Below are 20,957 nucleotides of genomic sequence, written 5' to 3'. Positions count from 1 at the left end.
CTGTATACACATGTCTATCTCATTATGTCACATTTCACCTTGGGTATCCTTTAATCTTCAAACCCATAACAATTGTAGCTACAAAAACACCTGATCGAAGGGATGGACCCCTTTATCTTTAATTGAAGTAGTAATTGGGGGCCCCCTCACAGCTTTGGGCCCCCTGCGGTCACAGGGAATGCTCCCATATAGTTACGCTCCAGCTTTGTAGGACTTTTATTCATCCAGGCATGGCTGTACTTAGTTGGACAACCCCATCACTTTGACTTTTCTTGTTGGTGATGTGGTGTTTTTGAATTCTAGTTCTACAGCCATGTATACGTTGATTCACTTCTAACCCAGGACTGTGTGTATGCGCCTTACTGTGTATTTGAGAGAACCGCTTGTACATGTCTTAATCATTTAACATATTATAACATCATATAACATCATATTGAAGCCTATGTCCTCACCAGAAGCCCATGTGACATTCTTGCAGATCTAATTCTGAAACTGATTCACCTCTTGCCATGTATAGCAATGTTTTACATTCAGGCACTAGGAAGAAAACCAAAACCTGGCACAGAAAGAACTGCAAAGCATTTACTGTACAGTGGCTTGCAAAAATATTCAGCCCCCTTGAAGTTTTCCACATTTTGTCATGTTACTGCCACAAACATGAATCAATTTTATTGGAATACCACATGAAAGACCAATACAAAGTGGTGTACACGTGAGAAGTGGAACGAAAATCATGCGTGATTCCAAACATTTTTTACAAATAAATAACTGCATAGTGGGGTGTGTGTTAATATTCGGCCCCTTTTGGTCTGAGTGCAGTCAGTTGCCCATAGACATTACCTGATGAGTGCTAATGATAAATAGAGTGCACCTGTGTGTAATCTAATGTCAGTACAAATACAGCTGCTCTGTGACGGCCTCAGAGGTTGTCTAAGAGAATATAATGGTCTTTCACGTGGAATTCCAATAAAATTGATTCATGTTTGTGGCAGTAATATGACAAAATGTGGAAAGCTTCAAGGGGGCCGAATATTTTTGCAAACCACTGTATCTGTGATAACTGTTTTGAGTCTTTACTCCAAACAAATTGCATTGTACAATTAACAAGCTGACATTCCAGCGGTTCTGGAGGTGTGATTAGCTTACAGGGACAACAAAGGATGGTTTGCATATTCAGCAGTGATGCATTGTGGGAGACATCATATGCTCACTCCAACCTCAATCATCGCAAATGCCTTCTGTTTTACGAAGGCAAACTTTTTGTTTTGCTTCGCATTTTAGTAATGAGGCTTTTTGATCCCTTTCAGCCCCTTACACACTCCTAGGAGTTCTGGTTCACGATGAGCTATCTGGGTAATCTGTAACTGAGAGTTGTTACTAAGTGCTACTCAGAAATAGGCACTATGATCAGTATTCATTTTCTCCAGACCAGTGCTTCCTGTTTTCTGCTGGGGCATTTTTAACTCAGACTAGTGCCAATTTACAGTGGTCCACAAGCACTAGCTGGAGTTGGTATCACTATGTAAGGGGAAAAAAACATAGTTTCCCATAAAATCAGAATTATTTGTGGGCTTCAAAAGCAAAATTAGAATTCAAAGCATAAATAATTGTTGGGTTTATTTTATGTACTTTCAGGATCACTATGACTGGGGTCTTAGAGCAGTAAAGTCAGTTCTTGTAGTGGCGGGATCATTAAAACGAGGTGACGGTAACCGCCCAGAAGATCAGGTATGTTGTAAGATTAAAAATAATGTTTTTCCAGAAGTCCTTCTTCATATAACCTAAATATTTAAGTCTTACGTCTCATAAGTAAATACTGATATTATTATTGAATGAATGAATAAATACAGTATTCTGCGGGCAGCAGAGTGACGTAGTGGTAGTACTTTCGCCTTGCTGTGCTGTGATCCTCAGCTCAAAACTAAGCCAGGACACTATCTGCATGGAATCTGTATGTTTTTCCTTTGTTTGCATGGGTTTCCTCCACGTAATCTGGTTTTCTCCCATACCCCAAATATATACTGATAGGTTAATTGGTGCCCCCCCCCCCCCGAAAAAAAAAATTACCCTTAGCATTCTATAGGAACATAAGACAATTACTTTATACGATCGCGATTAGATTGTGAGATACTCTGAGGTACAGTTAGTGACATGATTACATACGCTATGTACTGTGAATATATATATAAACAATAAGCCGTCCTAGCAAGCACTCTAGTGTTTAAACCTCTTAGGTTTGCTACAGCCACTTTGGAATACTTACCTCAGGAGGGGAAGCCTCCTTCTCCTCAGCCAAGCTGAACCAGTGATGAGACCAGTGATGTGCTTGCGCAGTAGTCTGGACCCAGTCAGGTTCAGGTGGAAAAAGCCAAGCCTGACCAGGTCCAAGCTGCTGTGCAGTTGCAGAAATTTCACGCATGTGCAGTAGCACAGATGTGATCATGCTCAGCTTTTACCCAAAATAGCCGAGTGGTTCTGTGCTACAGCACATGCGTGTGCTGTCGACAAGCAGTTTTTCAGGGGGTCTCAGCGCTGGAACAGACCTCTGGAGCCTTCCCTGTCCTTTCTAGTACCCCTCGTTCCAGCACTGTTAACCACGTTTAATTTGCCATGTCGGGAATCTTCGGAAGCACTCATGTCCCTGAGAGCTTCTGAAGACGGGCAGCTCCATGTGCAAGCTCACGCATGCGCAATATGGAGCCGCCTGTCTTCCCAAGGGCTCACGGAGGCATATTCAGCCAATTGGTTGAGTTCACACAACGAGGGTGACAATGCTGGAGCGATGGGCTCAAGAGACGACAGGGAAGGCTCTATAGGATCCAGAGTCTTCCCTTTCCATAGGTACTGTATCAGACTTTTTTGTTTACATGTTGAGGAAAAAAAAAAAAAACTATACACAACTGCATGGCTAACAAATATGTATGTGTCAAGGGTTGCTTGAGAGATGATGGTACTAACTACACAATTATTGAAGGTTTGTCATAAGCTTAACATTTTGAAGCTGTTGTACAATGATCAGTGTTATCCAAATTGATGTTTATGTTGGTGTTTGTGCGTCTCCTAATTCCTCTCTGCAGGTACTCATGCGAGCTTTACGAGACTTCAATTTACCTAAGATAGTAACAGATGATGTCCCAATTTTCATGGGTCTGATCGGTGACCTGTTTCCAGCTCTGGATGTGCCGAGGAAGAGGGACCTTCAGTTTGAACAGATGGTTAAGCAGTCCACGCTGGAGCTTCGCTTGCAGCCCGAGGAGAGCTTTATTCTCAAAGTAAAAACAAAAATCAATTTATTTTTAATTACTTCCCATTAAAATAACTGCATGCAAGCTGCAGTAAACCTGAAGGTTAGCTTTTATAGCTTATTTTTCACAATGATTGAAGAGGCTAAGCCGGGACTGATTTAAAGTTCTCTGTTGAAGTAGATGTGTTTACTGTAAGAAGTTAGAGGACGTGGCTTGGCTGGCATATTAGCAGGTCAGCCGAACGTGAAAGGGTACCCTGACATCTTCTATGTCATTCTAGACGAAGCTATTGTTTTTGCTCTTGTTTGACAATACAGAACACAGAAAACTGGGTCACGGCTCCTGCTGTGTCATTTTCTCTGCACTGTCGCTCAAACACACAAAAAATATAGTACATCGACGTAAGCTTGTAATCAAAAAATGTTGAGATGCTTCAAACATTTTCTAACACTCAATGACCAATATTTGCCATTTGTGCTTGGGTGGGTGAGTGGAGGGAAGATGCATGAAAAGTCCTTTGTACATAGTCGTATTTATAAAGGAATTGTGACGACAAATTGTAGAATGTACTATATTATTCAGGATACCCACTCTTACGGTAATCAGAAAAACTCACCATACAGTTACAGGTGTGGGGGGGAGGGAAAAACAAACACAGAGAAAATGGGAGCCCCGATGGTGCAGTAAGTCATGGCAGTAAAAGGATTAAGCAAAAAATGAAATGTGTACTGTACTTGCAAAGGAAAGTTGCAGAAGGGCAACCAACCGCTGTAGACAGGTGGAGATCTATGAACCCGACTCCACTCGAGTGTCCATGCAAGCTGGTTGTAGTCGCGCTCTTGCAGAAAAAGGAACCGGAATGGCTTAAAGGTGGCTAGGCCATGTAAGACCCAGGCAGCATACCCCTCCAAAGGAGATTGAATGGCACAAGGGGGACAAAGAAGCGCCAAAAACGTTGAGGTGGCTTACCTCAAATGAAGACACAACCATACCATTAATGACTGTTAATGTGCACTGGCAATGTGTTTCGTGGAACTGTGCCCACTTCCTCAGGCCAAATAAAAGTGCCCAGACAGTGCTTAGTGACAAATTAAGACACCACTTCTTCTAGAGGCGTTTAAATTTGGCTCTAAGCGCTCTCTGGGCACTTTTATGTGGCAGTGGGCGCAGTCCCATGAAACGCGTTGCCAATGCACATTAGAAGGAAAGAATTGACAGATTACTGGGTGGGGCTGGGGAAGACCCGGCTGTCATGGTACACATTGGCACCAATGACAAAGTTAGTGGGAGATGGAAGGTCCTCAAAAAGGATTTTCAGGTACTTGGAGATAAACTTAAAGCAAGGACCTCCAAGGTGGTGTTTTCTGAAATACTGCCAGTGCCACGTGCTACATCTGAGAGACAGAGGGAGCTTAGGGAGTTAAATAAGTGGCTGAGAAATTGGTGTAGGAAGGAAGGGTTTGGGTTCCTGGAGAACTGGGCAGACTTTGCAGTCGGCTACAGGTTCTACAGCAGGGATGGGCTGCACCTTAATGGGGAGGGTGCAGCTGCATTGGGGGAGAAGATGGCTAAACGGTTGGAGGAGATTTTAAACTAGGATCTGCAGGGAGGCGGGAGGATAAAGTCTCAATACGTAGACAAGATGAGGTAAAAAGACAGTGGGAACCTATCATTATGGAGGGTGGAGAGGGGGGTGGGGACAGTGTAAAGATTAAGGAGGTTGGTAAAAATTCAAGTAGCCAATTTCATGTAAACAAAATTGGTAAATGTGGTGGTAAAAATATAAAGTGCATGGTAACCAATGCTCGGAGCCTTGCAAATAAAATAGACGAACTAGAGTTCATTCTGAATGACAAAGGCTATGACATTGTGGGAATAACCGAGACATGGATGGATGAAAGCCATGACTGGATAGCTAATTTAAAAGGATACAATGTGTTTAGGAGGGATAGAACAGGGAAAAAAGGTGGAGGGGTTTGTCTCTTTGTTAAGAATTCTCTTACAGCTGTCCTCAACGATGAGATGGAGGAAGATTGCGAAGATGTAGAGTCCGTTTGGGTAAATATTCATGGTGGAAATAAAAGTTGCCAATTGCTTATTGGGGTATGCTACTACAGACCACCTCTTATTAATGAAGCTGCAGAACTGCGATTACTACAGCAGATTGAAAAAGCTGCAGGTAAAAATGAGGTCATAATTATGGGCGACTTCAACTTTCCAGACATTGACTGGAGTATTGAGGCTACCCATTCTGATAAAAGCAGCAGATTTCTGGCAGCACTACAGGACAATTACTTGACTCAAATGGTAACTGAACCAACTAGGGGCATGCGTTACTGGATCTGATCATTTCTAATAGACCAGATAATGTATCAAATGTGCAGGTTCAAGAACATTTGGGAAATAGTGATCACAACATGATAACGTTTGATCTGGTGACTGATAGGCCACGGGGCAGCGGGACCACTAAAACTATGAATTTTAGAAAAGCAAAGTTCACTCAAATTAGGCAGGCACTAAGTTTGGTGAACTGGGATAATGTACTACAAGGGGAAGACACTGAAGGGAAATGGCAAGCTTTTAAACTTATACTCAATCAATACTGTAGTATGTATATCCCATATGGAAACAAAATGTCTAGGAATAAAAAAAGGCCTCTATGGATGAATAGAAAGGTTAAAGATAAAATGAAGAGGAAATAGAATGCCTATAAGGTCTTAAAACAGGAGGGGACCGAGGCTGCACTAAGCAATTATAAGGAGTGCAATAAAAATTGTAAAAAAGAAATTAGGCAGGCAAAGATTGAAGCTGAAAAACAAATCGCTAAGGATATCAAATCTAACCCAAAAAAGTTTTACAAGTACATTAACTCTAAAAAAAGAAAGGTTGACTGTATAGGACTCCTAAAGGATGAGGATGGGAACTCAATGGTGGATGACCAAGGTAAGGCAGAGTTATTAAATGCTTTCTTTGCTTCTGTCTTCACAAAAGAAACCGCACTGTTGCAAACTACAGAGGCAGAAGAGTCTCAATCTTCTAACTGTAATATTAAATACTTAACGCAGGAAGAAGTGAAGGCAAGACTAAATAAATTAAAAATAGACAAGGCACCTGGCCCGGATGGCATGCATCCTCGGGTCCTAAGGGAATTAAGTTCAGTTATAGATAAACCCCTTTATCTTATCTTTTGTGACTCTCTTGCAACTGGCAGAGTCCCAGTGGATTGGCGTACAGCCCACGTTTTCCCATTATTTAAGAAGGGCAAAAAATCTGATCCAGGAAATTATAGACCTGTAAGTTTAACATCAGTTGTATGCAAACTATTTGAGGGGTTACTAAGAGATACTATACATGACTTCATAGTAGAAAATAATCTTATTTCTCAGCATTAACATGGGTTTACTAAAGACAGGTCCTGTTTGACTAACATGCTCAGCTTTTATGAGGTAGTTAATGCTAATATGGATATTGGGAATGCTGTAGATGTGATATACTTGGACTTTGCAAAGGCCTTCGACACTGTTCCCCACAAAAGTCTGGTGCAAAAGTTGAGGATGCAAGGACTGGGGAAGAGTCTGTGTTCATGGATAGGGAACTGGCTAATGGACAGAAAACAAAGAGTCGTGGTCAATGGATCGTACTCAAAATGGGAGACTGTTAGCAGTGGGGTCCCACAGGGGTCTGTTCTGGGTCCAGTGCTCTTCAATTTATTTATTAATGACCTAGTAGATGCAGTAGTGAGCAATGTTGCTATTTTTGCAGATGATACAAAATTGTGCAGAATCATCAACTCTCAGGAAGATAGTGTCATATTGCAACAGGATCTGGATAGGATGGCTATATGGGCACATACATGGCAGATGAAATTCAATGTTGACAAATGTAAGGTCATGCATTTTGGACGTACTAATGGTCTAGCACCATACAAAATAAATGGGATACAGTTGGGGACATCAAACTTGGAGAAGGACTTAGGAGTACTCATTGACAACAAGTTAAATAATCGTACTCAATGCCAAGCAGCTTCAGCTAAAGCTAACAAAATTTTGGGATGCATTAAAAGGGAAATAAAAACTCGAGATGCTAGCATAATATTGCCCCTGTTTAACTCTCTAGTAAGGCCACATCTGGAATATGGAATTCAGTTCTGGGCACCACATTACAAAAAAGATATTGCAGTTTTAGAGCAGGTGCAGAGACGAGCAACAAAATTGATGCGTAAGATGGAAGGTCTCACTTATCGAGAAAGGTTAGATAAACTGGGTTTATTTAGTCTAGAGAAAAGACGCCTTAGAGGGGATCTAATTAACATGTATAAATACATCAGAGGGCAATATAATACCTTGGCGGATGAGCTTTTTGTCCCTAGGCCTTCTCAAAGGACTAGGGGACATGATCTGCGCATGGAGGAAAAACGTTTTAACCATTTATTTAGGAAAGGGTTCTTTACAGTAAGAGTGATTAAGATGTGGAATGCATTGCCACAGGAAGTCGTTATGGCAAACTCTATACCTGCATTTAAAGGGGGCTTAGATGCTTTCCTTGCGTTGAAAGACATCCATGGCTACAATTACTAGGTAATGCCTAATGATGTTGATCCAGGGATTTTATCTGATTGCCATCTGGAGTCGGGAAGGAATTTTTCCCTTTAGGGGCTAATTGGACCATGCCTTGTAAGGGTTTTTTCGCCTTCCTCTGGATCAACAGGGATATGTGAGGGAGCAGGCTGGTGTTGTACTTTATACTGGTTGAACTCGATGGACGTATGTCTTTTTTCAACCAAAATAACTATGTAACTATGTAACTATGTAATTGTATGATTGTGTCTTCATTTGAGGTAAGCCACTTCAATTTTTTTTCTTTTTAACTGGTTTTAACTTTTTCCCCTTCCACCATACAGTAAACACTGAGGCTTAATCTTTCAGTGCTCCTTGCAAAGTAAAACCAAGTTAAAACTTCACAGTGGTTTATTAGGATTTTAGGATTTCCCTAAATTGTAATGAAGACATTTTTTCCCATAGAGGCTATCGTGCTGTGGCTAATCTTTTAGAGTAGAGAGGGAAGTCTGGGTTTAGTTCCACCTTAAACTTGTAGCTTCAGCATCATTTTCTACTTTTTAATATAAATCACCATAATTTTTATTCTTCCTAATTGTATTTCATTTTAGTTTTAAAAACCTTGTTTTAAAATTGTTTCTAAAATAAGTCAGTAATTTAGTTAATTTTTACTAAAATTTCCACCAAACCATGATAATACCTCTAAGTTTATTAGAATGTAATGTAAAACTAGTTTTATTTTTGTCTGATGTAGGTGGTTCAGCTGGAAGAGCTCCTTGCAGTTCGTCATTCGGTGTTTGTAGTTGGAAACGCAGGAACGGGGAAAAGCAAGGTACCCCCATGTATTAATCAAGGCCATATTTACCTATTAGATTGTGGCTTCTTTTGAGGGACAGTATGTGTTGTAATTGTTGCAATGTGCTCTCAAAAGCAATACAGAAAACATGTCAACTCTTGAGTAAGACCTCTTTCATACATGCAGCTGAAGGGGAGGGAGTTCACCACCTGTCAGCTACTCTTGGAGTCACATCTGAGCACGGTCAGCAGCGGTGCACAGACATTACTTGTTGCGGTTCATTTCTAGTCACCTGCATTTTAATTGCACCTGAATGGCGCTTGTGCTTGACAAGTGTGCAGTTCAGACTCCTGTCTGAGAGAGGCCTAAATGTGTTATGATGACATTTGGCATTTTCAGACCAGTTGCTATGAATGCTATGAGTAGGCAGTTTTATGAATTGGTCAGTACATACACCAGCAAGAGCACATGTCGTATAAATTCTGTGGCTAGCTTTGTTTTTCCTTCTACATACCAGTTTATTATTAAGCTTCCTATAGAAAATGTAGAGAAAACCAATTCAAACACCAGTACACCAATGTATATTATGCCAAGGAGATAGACCCCACCAGTAGTGAAGGGAGCAAAAACCCAGCCTGACAGCCGTTTCACGTTACACAGATACTTCATTAGAGTCTAGGAGTGACGGTGCTTGCATCCAACAGTGTTATATACTCAGTGGTGGGTTGAGTACTACTGGTAGAATTACCTGAGGATGTGTGATGGTATTCACCAAATCCAATTATTTTAGGTTTGCCAAAAAACGCTTCATGTACAGTTTGTAACTATAATGGTTGACCGTCTGCCCTCGAGAAGCAATTATCTGACCATGTTATTAAACTTCCCATTCCAGTTCTTCCCCCCCACCACATTAATGTCTACATCTCCTGTCCTCTAGCTTAAGGTCACAACCTTGTTGATTTAAAAACAAGTCAGTAATAGCAGCCCCTTTATCGGCAGGGTTTTTTAAAAATGGATTTTAGAAGATGACTGACAATGCCTAACTTTGCACTGAGAGACATTTAGAGCCTATTTTGGTAACTTCCTCAAAGATAAATAAGTGCCAGTGTCTTGACCTTGTGGCCCTCTGACCTAGAATAATTATACAGATCAGATGGCCTGACTCCACTCTAATTTCTCACACTGCGTGCTTGTTCCAGGTGAGAAGCTTGCAACCCCATGAGCAGAACAGAACAAGTGTTATAATCGAGGGGCCAAAAAATAACAAAATTTCCTTACATATAAAAAAGGAAATAAAAAAGAGGTAGTGGTAAACTTACCTTCTGTTTGTAACCTCAGGTAGTCAATTTAAAAAAAATACTTTTTATTTATCACATTTCAAAAAAACCCTCCAGGATGGGACACGTTTCCGGGGACGCAGCCTGCTTCATCAGGAATAAGGGAGTATCTGTGCTGGAAATCCATCTACTGGGCGCCTCATGTGCAGAATAGCTGGGACTGTGTAAAATGTAAATAAACACAGATGGTGATGGTTTCTCTGATAGACCACCAGGGGAGGCTTTATCCTTCCCAGGTTCTAACATACTATAACCTAGTGGTTTGGAATTAAATACGTATGCATTTGTCTAAATGTTTGTCTTGGCTCATTATCACAGTACAGTAAGTTATGTTTTAAACTAAGCCATAATAGGGCTTCTTATCAAACTATTGATACAGTGATTGCCCCTCCATTGCAATTTTGTTAAATTTCTCATTTCTTGTAATGCCCAATTATTATTCCCTGTGTTATAGTACAGAGGTCCCAGCACTCCCTTCAGACTCTGGCATGGGGAGCATGCTGAAGAATGAAGATATTTACACATCCTTGGTTCCTGCTAATAGGCAGCTTCTGTGCTCCCAACTAAGTACTGGGGAGGCCTCCTGGCTTTCTTCTGCTACATCTGTTCCCAACGGCCACTACAGAATCATGCAGGGAACAGATGACACACAGCAGGAGGAAGTTAGAAATCTGGACAAGGCTCTCCAGCTGCATCAGCGTAGGGAGAGCAGGCTTGATCATCTACATTAGTCTGCACATGTTGTAGGCAGAGGGTGAGACTATCCAGTGCTGGGGGAAACTTATGGACACAAGTCTCAATTTTAAGAATGGGTCCATTGTCACAGAGGGTAAGTAACCCTGCAATGGATACAAAAGGTAAAGGGGCACAGTCTGCGATGAGAAGTGTGCTGTTGTAACAGGGTAACATTGACCAATATTTTTAGTTTGGTACTACTGTTTGATATATCCCAATGGTGTGGCTTCTGGTTGACCATGGCTTTTCAGATGATGACCAAATGCGTACACTTTGAGAGTGCTGCTAATTTCACTCTAGATTGCCGCTGCCCTCAGAACTCTTGAAAATTAGACCTCTATGGCTATTTATCAGACCTGGTATATACCTCTTTTTCCAGAAGACTGTTCCACAGTGTTCCTTTGGAATGTTCATAACAGATGCCTGTGTGATGTTGCTAATTACTTGTTAATTGTGGAAATTGACTATTTTTCTGTTCAGCCATCATATTAGCCATGGTGGAGTTCTTTCAGGCTGCTTTTACACTTGAATTGCAAGTGTGCGTTGCATTACCCTGTTTTACCACAGGGTAATGCAAAGGCAATGCGGCCTAACACACCTATTGTGTCGTGATCCATCAGAGGTGCTCGATCCGTCACTGAGCTACTGCAGAATCAACAGCGCATTACCGCTGAAAGTGATGTAAATCAATGGGAGACGCATACCTTTAAAAAAAAAAGGTTGCCAGCATTGCGGCGCGCGTGTGCAGAACAATGGAATTTGAATTCCGGTGGCATACTTCCTGTCCAGCAGGGAATACGTCATTAGATGAGTGGCGTGCAGGGGTCGGCGCTATGCATATGACCCTGTTGGCGCTCTCTACTGCAGGGTCATATGTTTGTGATTTTGCGCGATATGACAGGAGTGGGGCATTGCAAAGCAAATGCACACTCCAAGTGTAAAACCGACCTGAAGGACACCTGAAATGAGAGGGATATGGAGGCTGCCATATTTATTTCCTTTTATGCCATAGACCCTGAACAAGCATGCAAATCAAACTTTTGACTGGATTTGCCACATGCGTATTTCAGACGTGTGATTCAGACACTACTGATGCCAAAGAGATCAGCAGGACTGCCGGACAACTGGTATTGTTTTTAAAAGGGAAAAAATATGACAGCTTCCATATCCTTCTCACTTCAGGTGTCCTTTAAAGGGATACTTAAAGAGAGTCTGAAGCCTTAAAAAATTTCTCTTTTTATTTAACCTTTATTTTCTGCATTATCACCAGTGCTAAACGCTGCATCCCTGCGGCAGAATTCTATAATTAAACCCCCCAAATCTCCTGAGCAAAATGTGGGGATCGCTTCCTGGTAGAGGCAAAGCTTAGGGCTGTAGCTCTGCTTCTACTTGCGTCAATCCCCGCTGATCTCTGCCTCTCCCCACCCTTCTCAGTCTTCTTTCACTAAGAGGGGCGGGGAGAGGCAGAGATCAGAGCGGATTGAGGCTAATGGGGGCAGAGCTACAGTGTTAAGTTCTGCCTCCCTGGACAGCAAAATCCATGACTTTGAAAGTCGTGGATTTTTGCCCCTGGATTGGGGGGTTTAAATGCAGCGTTCTTCCGTGGGAATGCAGTGTTTTCGTTATGGTGATAGTGCAGAAGATAAATGTTAAATAAAAAAATCAATTTTATAAGGCTTCAGACTCTCTTTAAGCCAACTAAAAAAAAAGTTTTACTTACCTGGAGCTTCTACCAGTCCCCTGCAACTGTCCTGTGCCCGCGCCGGTCCTCAACGATCCTCCGTTCCCTGTTGCATTCCCATCCGCAACAGGCGCAGTGGCTGGCGAAACTGAAACCAAGCCGTGGCTTAAAGAGAGTCTGAAGCGCATAAAATCCCACTTTTTATTCAACATTTACCTTCTACACTATAACCGAAGCTAAAATACTGCACAGAACGCCAAATACCAGGGCAAAAACCTACAACTTTCCTGGTCGTGGATTTTTCAGCCCGCGGAAGCAAAGCTTAGTGCTGTAGCTCTGCCTCCATTAGCGCCAATCCACCGCTGATCGAAGCCTGAGAGGGGCTGGGAGAGGCGGTGATCAGTGTAAAGGCAGAGCTACAGCACTAAGCTCTGCCTCTACAAGGAAGCGCTCCCTGCATCTAGCCCGGGGTATTAGGGGGGTTAAACACAGCATTCTGCAGCGTTTTAGCTTGAGTTATAGTGTAGAAGAGGAATGTTAAATAAAAAGTGGAATTTTATGAGGCTTCAGAGTCTCTTTAAGTATTCCTTTAAAACACATAGTCCTGCACCATATAATACAATACAACCAAGTATGAAAAAGACTTTGAACTCCGCTACCTCTACCTGAGCAACCACACTTGTTTTTCCCCTCTTGACACATCACAAGAAGATCTGTCACAATATAAGCACGATTTTTCAGGCGTCAGGACATGAGTAGTTAAACAATTGCCATTATGACGGTTGTTAAAAATAAACGTTATTAAAATTGCATAGATTTTCCGCCTAAGAGAACAATTACAATTTACATCTTAAGCTTTTTTTTCAATTTCACATAAATTGACCCTGAAAAAAAGTGTTCAAAAAACCTAACCCGCAATTTGTGACTTCATTTGAGATGTGGCTTTGTGACGGTTATTTGTATAATGTCTTTTCTTGCACATATACAATACTTCTGCACTTATTCTCTTTCATCACAACTAATTACACTACAGTCTGTATACTTAATTGCTTCCATTCTACTCTGAATGTCTTGGTAATTACCGATCCTTTATATCAGGAAACTAATCGGAAATGAATGCAGCGCACAGTAAAAATATCACACCGCTGAGAACTATAGGTATGAAAATGTGTTTCAGCACCAAGAAATGTATGTTCTCTTTCTTTGCAGGTGCTGAAGACTCTAAACAGGACCTACATAAACCGCAAGCAGAAACCGGTGTGGAATGATCTAAACCCGAAGGCAGTGACCACTGATGAGTTGTTTGGCTTTATCCATCCTAGCACAAGAGAGTGGAAAGATGGTGCGTGTGTTTTTAGTATCATGTCCGCTTATTAGCAACATTCCTTTAGGTAATGCGTGATTAGTGTGATTAACCCCAAAAGAAAAGCGACCCAATCAAAGCCAGAAGCTGATGGTCAGTTAGCGGACCGATAACGAACTGACCAGGCACTAGAGGCTTGATTGGCTTTTTCCTCCCTGGATCAGTGGAAAGTTCCAGGTTAGAATGCTTTTACAATGACACACACACACATACACACATTCCCTAGCAACACGATAAAGGCTTTGTTGCCAGGAGGTGACGACAAATCTTTTAATTGGACACAGACAGCATTTTTTTGTTGTATTCCTTCAGCAGGTTTCCCCTCAGTTCCTGTTCGGGTGCTTGGAGCTAATGCAAGGGCCAGTTTAGAGAAATTCCCACACTGGGGAGTCAAACCATAATTAAAAATAGATTTGTTCTAAACATTTGCCAAACTAATGAAAAATGTTCCGATTTAAAAGTGTACTCATCCACGTTGCATTGCTGCGCCCCTTCCCCTCTCTCAGCCTGACTAGTGGCCGAAGTTTCCGCTATGCCAGCTGACCTCTACGAGTCGCATAGCGGTCATGTTTACAGTTGCAGATCAGATAGCCAGGAATCAAGGCGGTAATCTGACTGCAACTCTTTATTTACTGGATTGCTAAGACCAGTACATGTGTTCTTTATATTATATGCATATATACTGTCTGCAAGAGAATTTTAGCTCTTACGCAAAGATACATTAAATTCACACTCCAAAGCGGCTGTGGAGTCGGGAGAGTAAGAAAATGTCACAATTTAACTAGTTCCCCTTACACAGCACGAGTATCTACATCCCTGATGACTTCACTTCAGCTCCCAGGGACCTAGATACTCATCTCTCTGTTGTCGCAACCGGCATGTACGATCCAAGTGGCAGTGCACAGATTGGTGTCTAATGAACGAATGATCACGGTTGCAACACTCAACAAAAATCATCAATTGTAAACAAAACAAACTGTCTCTTCCTGCTAACTTGGAAAGCTGTGATCCAGCATTCTAAGTAGGCTGGAAACTGTGTGGGGACTTCTTGTGGACAATAAAGAAGTACGTTAAAAAATATTACAAAATAAAATTCCTATACCTATAATATGTTCAATAACTCCTTATGCCCCCTCCCCTAATCCCATATAAGACATTTGTAAAGAAAATAAAAAGAACAGAAGTGACGGAATTTCAAAGGCAATACATAAATTTGCTACCTTAGGGATGTAGCTTCTTAAATAAGTATGCTATGAGTGGTATTACTGTTATTTTAGCAAATAAGGGCTTGCAATTGATGAAGTAGAATGACAAAAATCCAAAACACAAAATGGGGAAAAAATACCTTTATTTCCAAATAAAATATTGTCTGCACACATTGTACTAGGGACACAATTTAAATGATGTAATAACCAGTACAAATGAGCAAATAAAATGTGTGGGTTTTATCTACAGCAGCACATTTTATTTTGAAACTATATTTGTTGAAAACTAAGAAATAATTAATTTCTGGAATTTTTCTTCTTCTTCCCTTTAAAATGCATAGAAAATAAACGAATTGTTTGCAAAGAAGTAGCACCCAAAGAAAGCCTAATTTGTGGTGATAAAAACCCCAATGTATAGATCATTTAGAAGTGATAAAGTTATTTCAGAATTAATGGTAGCAGCGCTCATATGTGGAAATTGATCTGGATTTAACGGAAAAACCCTTAGTGGTGAAGTGGTTAAAATGTACCCCAAAGTGCATCTATAATAGTGGTAAAGATATTATTTATATATCAGAGTCTACCTGCCAACCCAGTAACTAAGCACCCATTTATTAAATGTGTACTTCCATATTGAAAAATCTGTTCATTGGGTACAGTAGTACCCCAGTATAGGTACTCTCCCTGTGGCTGTAGCTATACGCATTCAATTTGGCATTGAGATCTGGCTCAGAGATGCATCATATGGACATAGGGCTGGTGCACACCAAAAACTGCAAGCAGATTCGCAAAACGCTAGCAGATTTTGAAACGCTTTTTCTTCTTTTTCTGCAGCGTTTCAGCTAGCGTTTTGCGGTTTTGGGAAGCGTTTTTGGTGTAGTAGATTTCATGTATTGTTACAGTAAAGCTGTTACTGAACAGCTACTGTAACAAAAAACGCCTGGCAAACCGCTCTGAAGTGCCGTTTTTCAGAGCGGTTTGCGTTTTTCCTATACTTAACATTGAGGCAGAAACGCATCCGCAATCCAAAATCTGCAGCAGCCCGGGAGTATGCGTTTCTGCAAAACGCCTCCCGCTCTGGTGTGCACCAGCCCATTGAAATACATTACCCTAGCAGATCCGCACCCGCAAGCGGATCGCAAACTGCAGCCGAACTGCTCTGGTGTGCACTAGGCCATATAGACTGCCCACATTACCACCACAAGTATGAAAGTGCTGCATAATTGCCCAGCCACCAGGTAGACTGGGTACTGAAGTTTACCAGGAAGACAAATAGGTGATGGGCATACTACTATTACAGACACATTTTGAGGAGCATTCTGAAGTGTAAAATTTTATTTTTAGTCAACCATAAAATTTTGACCATTTGAACTCATAAATTTATTACATAAAAATGACAAATGAATCAGAACAACCACTGAACTAGAATCATTTTTTAGCATGTTAGGAAATTAATGGACCACTATCCTGAAAATTTTTAAAATTTAAAAAACATACTTATAAGAGGTGCATTTATCCCAAAGTAAAATTAATTATAAATTGCTTTTTTTTTGCAATGCCACTGTCACTTACATTAGGTAATAAGAAGCGGACAAAACAGATTTTAGACTAGTCCATCTCATCGTGGGAGATTCTCAGTGTTTTCTTTATTTTCAAAAGCACTTACTGAATGGCAGTTGTTCAGTCCAACTGAACGGCAAGCTTTATATAGGTCTTTTACATGGAGTACTTTTGTAAAGAATAAACAGGAAGGAAATGGTGAGAATGCCCCATGAGGAGATAGACTAGTCCAAAGCTTGTCAGATTTGTCACTTTTTTTTACTACTTATTGTAAATGACATTGGCTTAAGTAAAAAGTAATCTATAGTGCATTTTACGCCAGGAGAAATGTATGTGTTTACATATATTTCACAAAATGCTTTCATACAGGGATTTCATACAGGCTGCTGTGTAGGGCAAGCATTTGTTAACAATACGTAAACAGTGGGTCCTAATTTCTTCAGGGGGGAAATCAGTAATGCGTTATGCTTACACTAACAATAGAGCAAGTTGGGGCTTATATAAAGAGGAACTCCAGTAAAAATAATGTAATATAAAAAGTGCTTCATTTTGACAATAATTATGTTTAAAGGATTTAGTCAGTGTTTGCCCATTGTAAAATCTTTTAAATTCCCGGATTTACATTCGGACTTTTATCACATGGTGACATTTTTACTGCCGGCAGGTGATGTAGCTGCTGTTTGCTGTTTTGGCAGTTGGAAACCGCTGTAAACAGCGATTTCCCACAATGCAACAAGGTTCACAGACAGGAAACTGCCAGGAGTACATCGGTCCTCAGAGTTTCTTGTGGGAGGGGTTTCACCACAATATCAGCCATACAGCGCCCCCTGATTATTCGTTTGTGAAAAGGAATAGATTTATCATGTAAAAGGGGGTATCAGCTACTGATTGGGATAAAGTTAAATTCTTGGTCGGAGTTTCTCTTTAATATAAATCTCTTAATTTCCTTCAAACTTAAAATTCCTGTTTGTTTTTGTTTTTTCGCAAACATCTTTTTACTGTTGAGAAACACCAATCAAATCTTGTGTTTCTTTTCCAGGACTTTTTTCAAATCTGATGAGAGAACAAGCCAATATCACCCACGATGGACCTAAATGGATAGTACTGGATGGTGACATTGATCCTATGTGGATTGAATCACTGAACACAGTCATGGATGACAATAAGGTGATAGTCTACTTATGGTTGGAAACCTGTGTACAAGTGCCCCACAATGCCACTGGCCTCCACTCTGGTGATCCAGCCATACAGGATTTTTTTCCCCCTAACAGTTATCATGCAGTGGCTTATCTTTAAGCAGAAAGGAAGTTCTGAGTTTAGTTGCACTTTAAAGGATACCCGAAATGACATGTGACATGATGAGATAGACATGTGTATGTATAGTGCCAAGCGCACAAATCAATGTGCTGTGTTCCTTTTTTTTCTTTCTCTGCCTGAAAGAGCTAAATATCAGGTATGTAAGTGGCTGACTCAGTCCTGACTCAGACAGGAAGTGACTACAGTGTGACCCTCATTGATAAGAAATTCCAACTATAAAACACTTTCCTAGCAGAAAATGGCTCCTGAGAGCAAGAAAGGGGTAAAAAGGGGAATTTCTTATCAGTGAGGGTCACACTGTAGTCACTTCCTGTCTGAGTCAGGACTGAGTCAGCCACTTACATACCTGATATTTAATCTTTCAGGCAGAGAAAGAAAAAATGTGTGTGCAAGACACTGTACATACACATGTCTGTCTCATCATGTCACGTGTCACTTTGGGTATCCTTTAAGTTAATCCTTAAAGGGACACTTAAGTCAAACAAAAAAAATTAGTTTTACTCACCTAGGGCTTCCAATAGCCCCCTGCAGCTGTTTGGTGCCCTCGCCGTCTCCCTCCGATCCTCCTGGCCCCGCCGGCAGCCACTTCCTGTTTCGGTGACAGGAGCTGACAGGTTGGGGACGCGAGTGATTCTTCGCGTTCCCAGACACGTTAGCACCCTCTATGCTGCTATATGGTATATGATATATGCTATAGCAGCATAGATGGCGCTATTGTGGCCAGGAACGCGAAGAATCACTCGCGTCCCCAGCCTGTCAGCTCCTGTCACCGAAACAGGAAGTGGCTGCCGGCGGGGCCAGGAGGATCGGAAGGAGACGGTGAGGGCATCGGACAGCTGCAGGGGGCTATTGGAAGCCCCAGGTGAGTAAAACTCATTTTTTTTTTTTTACTTAAGTGTCCCTTTAAGTTTATATATGGCTGTTTTTGGCATGTGACGGGGCCAGAAGGGACGGTCGTGTGCACGCGAGGCGTGCGCACGCGGCAAGCATTCGCGCGTGTGGCTGTCGTGCACGTGGCGTGTGCGCGCACGGCGGATGTAACAGAACTAGCCAGTTTTTAAACGGGCTAAGGTCACTAGCAATATATGATGTTCAATTACACACATATAAGAATTGTGCCTGAACATAGACCTTATAGTAAATTTGTGTTGGTAAGTTGTAATGCAGGCCTGGAGAATAGCTGGCTGTATATAATCAGCCCCCATTACTTTACTAGGAAGGTTCAATGTACCCAAAGCTAATTCCACTGCGTCCATGCTGTCACATGTTCCTGAGACAGGGACCCGAATGACCAGCACTGAAAGCAAGACCTTACTTACTGATATTTCTGAACATGTAGTTTCATGTGGCTCTTCTTTTACCATATGGTGGACTCCTTTGTCCTTTTCTGGACCCTTTGAAGGCCATATACCTACCCCTGGCAACAATCAGATTTCACCATTGTTGCAAAAACCTGAAGATGCAAGTAAACAGGTTAAATAATTCATATTATACCACTCTTAGGCACCTTTATGTTGCTATAGTTATAAGAAAGGTAAAACTAGAAATTTCTGTTGTATATTAAAATTAGAATGTATGTGTTCCATTGACTTCTATAGGTCCTGACTCTTGCGAGCAATGAGAGAATCCCTTTGACTCCGACAATGCGTTTAGTTTTTGAGATCCATCATTTAAAGACTGCCACACCAGCCACGGTTTCTCGTGCCGGAATTCTCTACGTCAATCCGCAAGATCTTGGCTGGAACCCGTAAGTGTCAAGAATTAGTTGTAAATACCTGTTATGCTAGTTTCTGGTGAGTGATTCAGACACTACTGTGGTAGAAAGATTAACAGGACTTTCAGGCAACAAGTATTGTTTAAACAGAAATAAATATGGCAGCCTCCATATCCCTTTCACGTCAGGTTCCTTTTAAAGAAAGAGCATTGTAAAGAGTTGGAACCGTGTCACGTTTCCAGTAGTTCTGTCTTATGCCGAATAGATAAGAGTGAATACTGATGTGCTAGCAGAATATGGTTCTTTTATTACCCAAATCGTCAGCTTCTGAACGCGGCTGCCTTGCTGAAGTTATAGGACATTACATTTATGTATTTGTGCAACATAAACTGAAAAATTCAGTATATTTTGTAGCATCATTTGCTCCAACAAGCTCTCACCCATTGTCTTTGCCAGGTATGTGACCACTTGGATAGAGACCAGAAGCAGCCAAACTGAAAAAGCCAACCTAACCATTCTGTTTGATAAGTATGTGCCGCCATGTCTGGAGCAGTTCAGAAGCGGCAATCTGAAAAGCATCACTCCAATTTCTGAGAACAGCATGGTGCAGGTATACTCTGCTTCTGAAGAGATGGTTATAGGATCTGTGGAATGTGTTAAGCCATGACCAGCATCTCTACCTAGCTTTACAGTCAGTTCATTGTGTGCCAGATCAACAAGGACACATTTTTGTTCAGGTGCATTGATAAGATCAGGTATTATAAATGTATAATAGTTAAAACAGAGCAAATATAGGAAAATAAATTCAAGGTAAATATTTCGCTTAAAGCAAATTTGAAGCTACAATAAACTTATGAGTTAATGAATTGTATTTATAGTCCAGATACAGTAACACATAGAACATAAGTAGAAGAAAAGAAAAAAGTATCATGTTGTTTTTCAGCACAGGAAGAGTTAAAACACTTGAGTTGTTATCTATGCAAAAGTGCTTCTCTGAACTATTCAACCAGTGGTCAAACTCAGTCCTGTTTTCTGAATAGCTTTAACAGCCAAGAAACCGTGAGACAGCATGAGATGAGATTTTACTGCAGGAAAGTTCAAAGGGTCGTAAGCTCTGCACTGTTCAACAGGTTAAAAGACAGAATGTGGTTTCTAAACTGCAAATATGACAGAATAATGCAATGTTTATAAATAAACCTATATAACTGGAAAAAAATGAAACTCTTTTCTTTGCTACTAATGTTCTATTCATTATCCATACTACACATACAATTTATTATCTCATACGTTTTTTGTTTTTTTTGGGGGGGGGGGGGGGGGGGTTGGTTCAGCGACACTTTAAATCCCAACTGAAGGAAACTTTTTCTTCCTGTCCTGATAGCCGAGACAAAGAGGCACAACAAGTAAAACATTTTTTATTTAGTATCTTGGGGAAAAGTTATCAGCCT

The 20,957-nt window shown here is 41.0% G+C and overlaps 1 protein-coding gene across 2 annotated transcripts in view; it reads left to right on the top strand.

Moving 5' to 3' along the window:
* DNAH11 (dynein axonemal heavy chain 11) overlaps positions 1-20,957 on the top strand; it is a 383,233-nt gene that overhangs the window by 172,067 nt on the left and 190,209 nt on the right. Inside the window, exons 38-44 of one of the 2 annotated variants that reach the window (XM_068235964.1) lie at positions 1,636-1,728; positions 3,078-3,272; positions 8,556-8,633; positions 13,560-13,692; positions 17,518-17,645; positions 19,394-19,542; positions 19,966-20,119. In XM_068235964.1, the coding sequence (XP_068092065.1) occupies positions 1,636-1,728; positions 3,078-3,272; positions 8,556-8,633; positions 13,560-13,692; positions 17,518-17,645; positions 19,394-19,542; positions 19,966-20,119 (930 nt within the window). Of the gene's footprint in view, positions 1-1,635; positions 1,729-3,077; positions 3,273-8,555; positions 8,634-13,559; positions 13,693-17,517; positions 17,646-19,393; positions 19,543-19,965; positions 20,120-20,170; positions 20,247-20,957 lie in introns of those variants that run through there. The other variant, XM_068235965.1, reaches the window with a different exon arrangement.

The sequence above is a fragment of the Hyperolius riggenbachi genome, chromosome 5, assembly GCF_040937935.1.
Source record: "Hyperolius riggenbachi isolate aHypRig1 chromosome 5, aHypRig1.pri, whole genome shotgun sequence".
In the NCBI taxonomy this organism is placed as follows: Eukaryota; Metazoa; Chordata; class Amphibia; order Anura; family Hyperoliidae; genus Hyperolius; species Hyperolius riggenbachi.
This window is presented reverse-complemented; position numbering and strand designations above follow the sequence as displayed.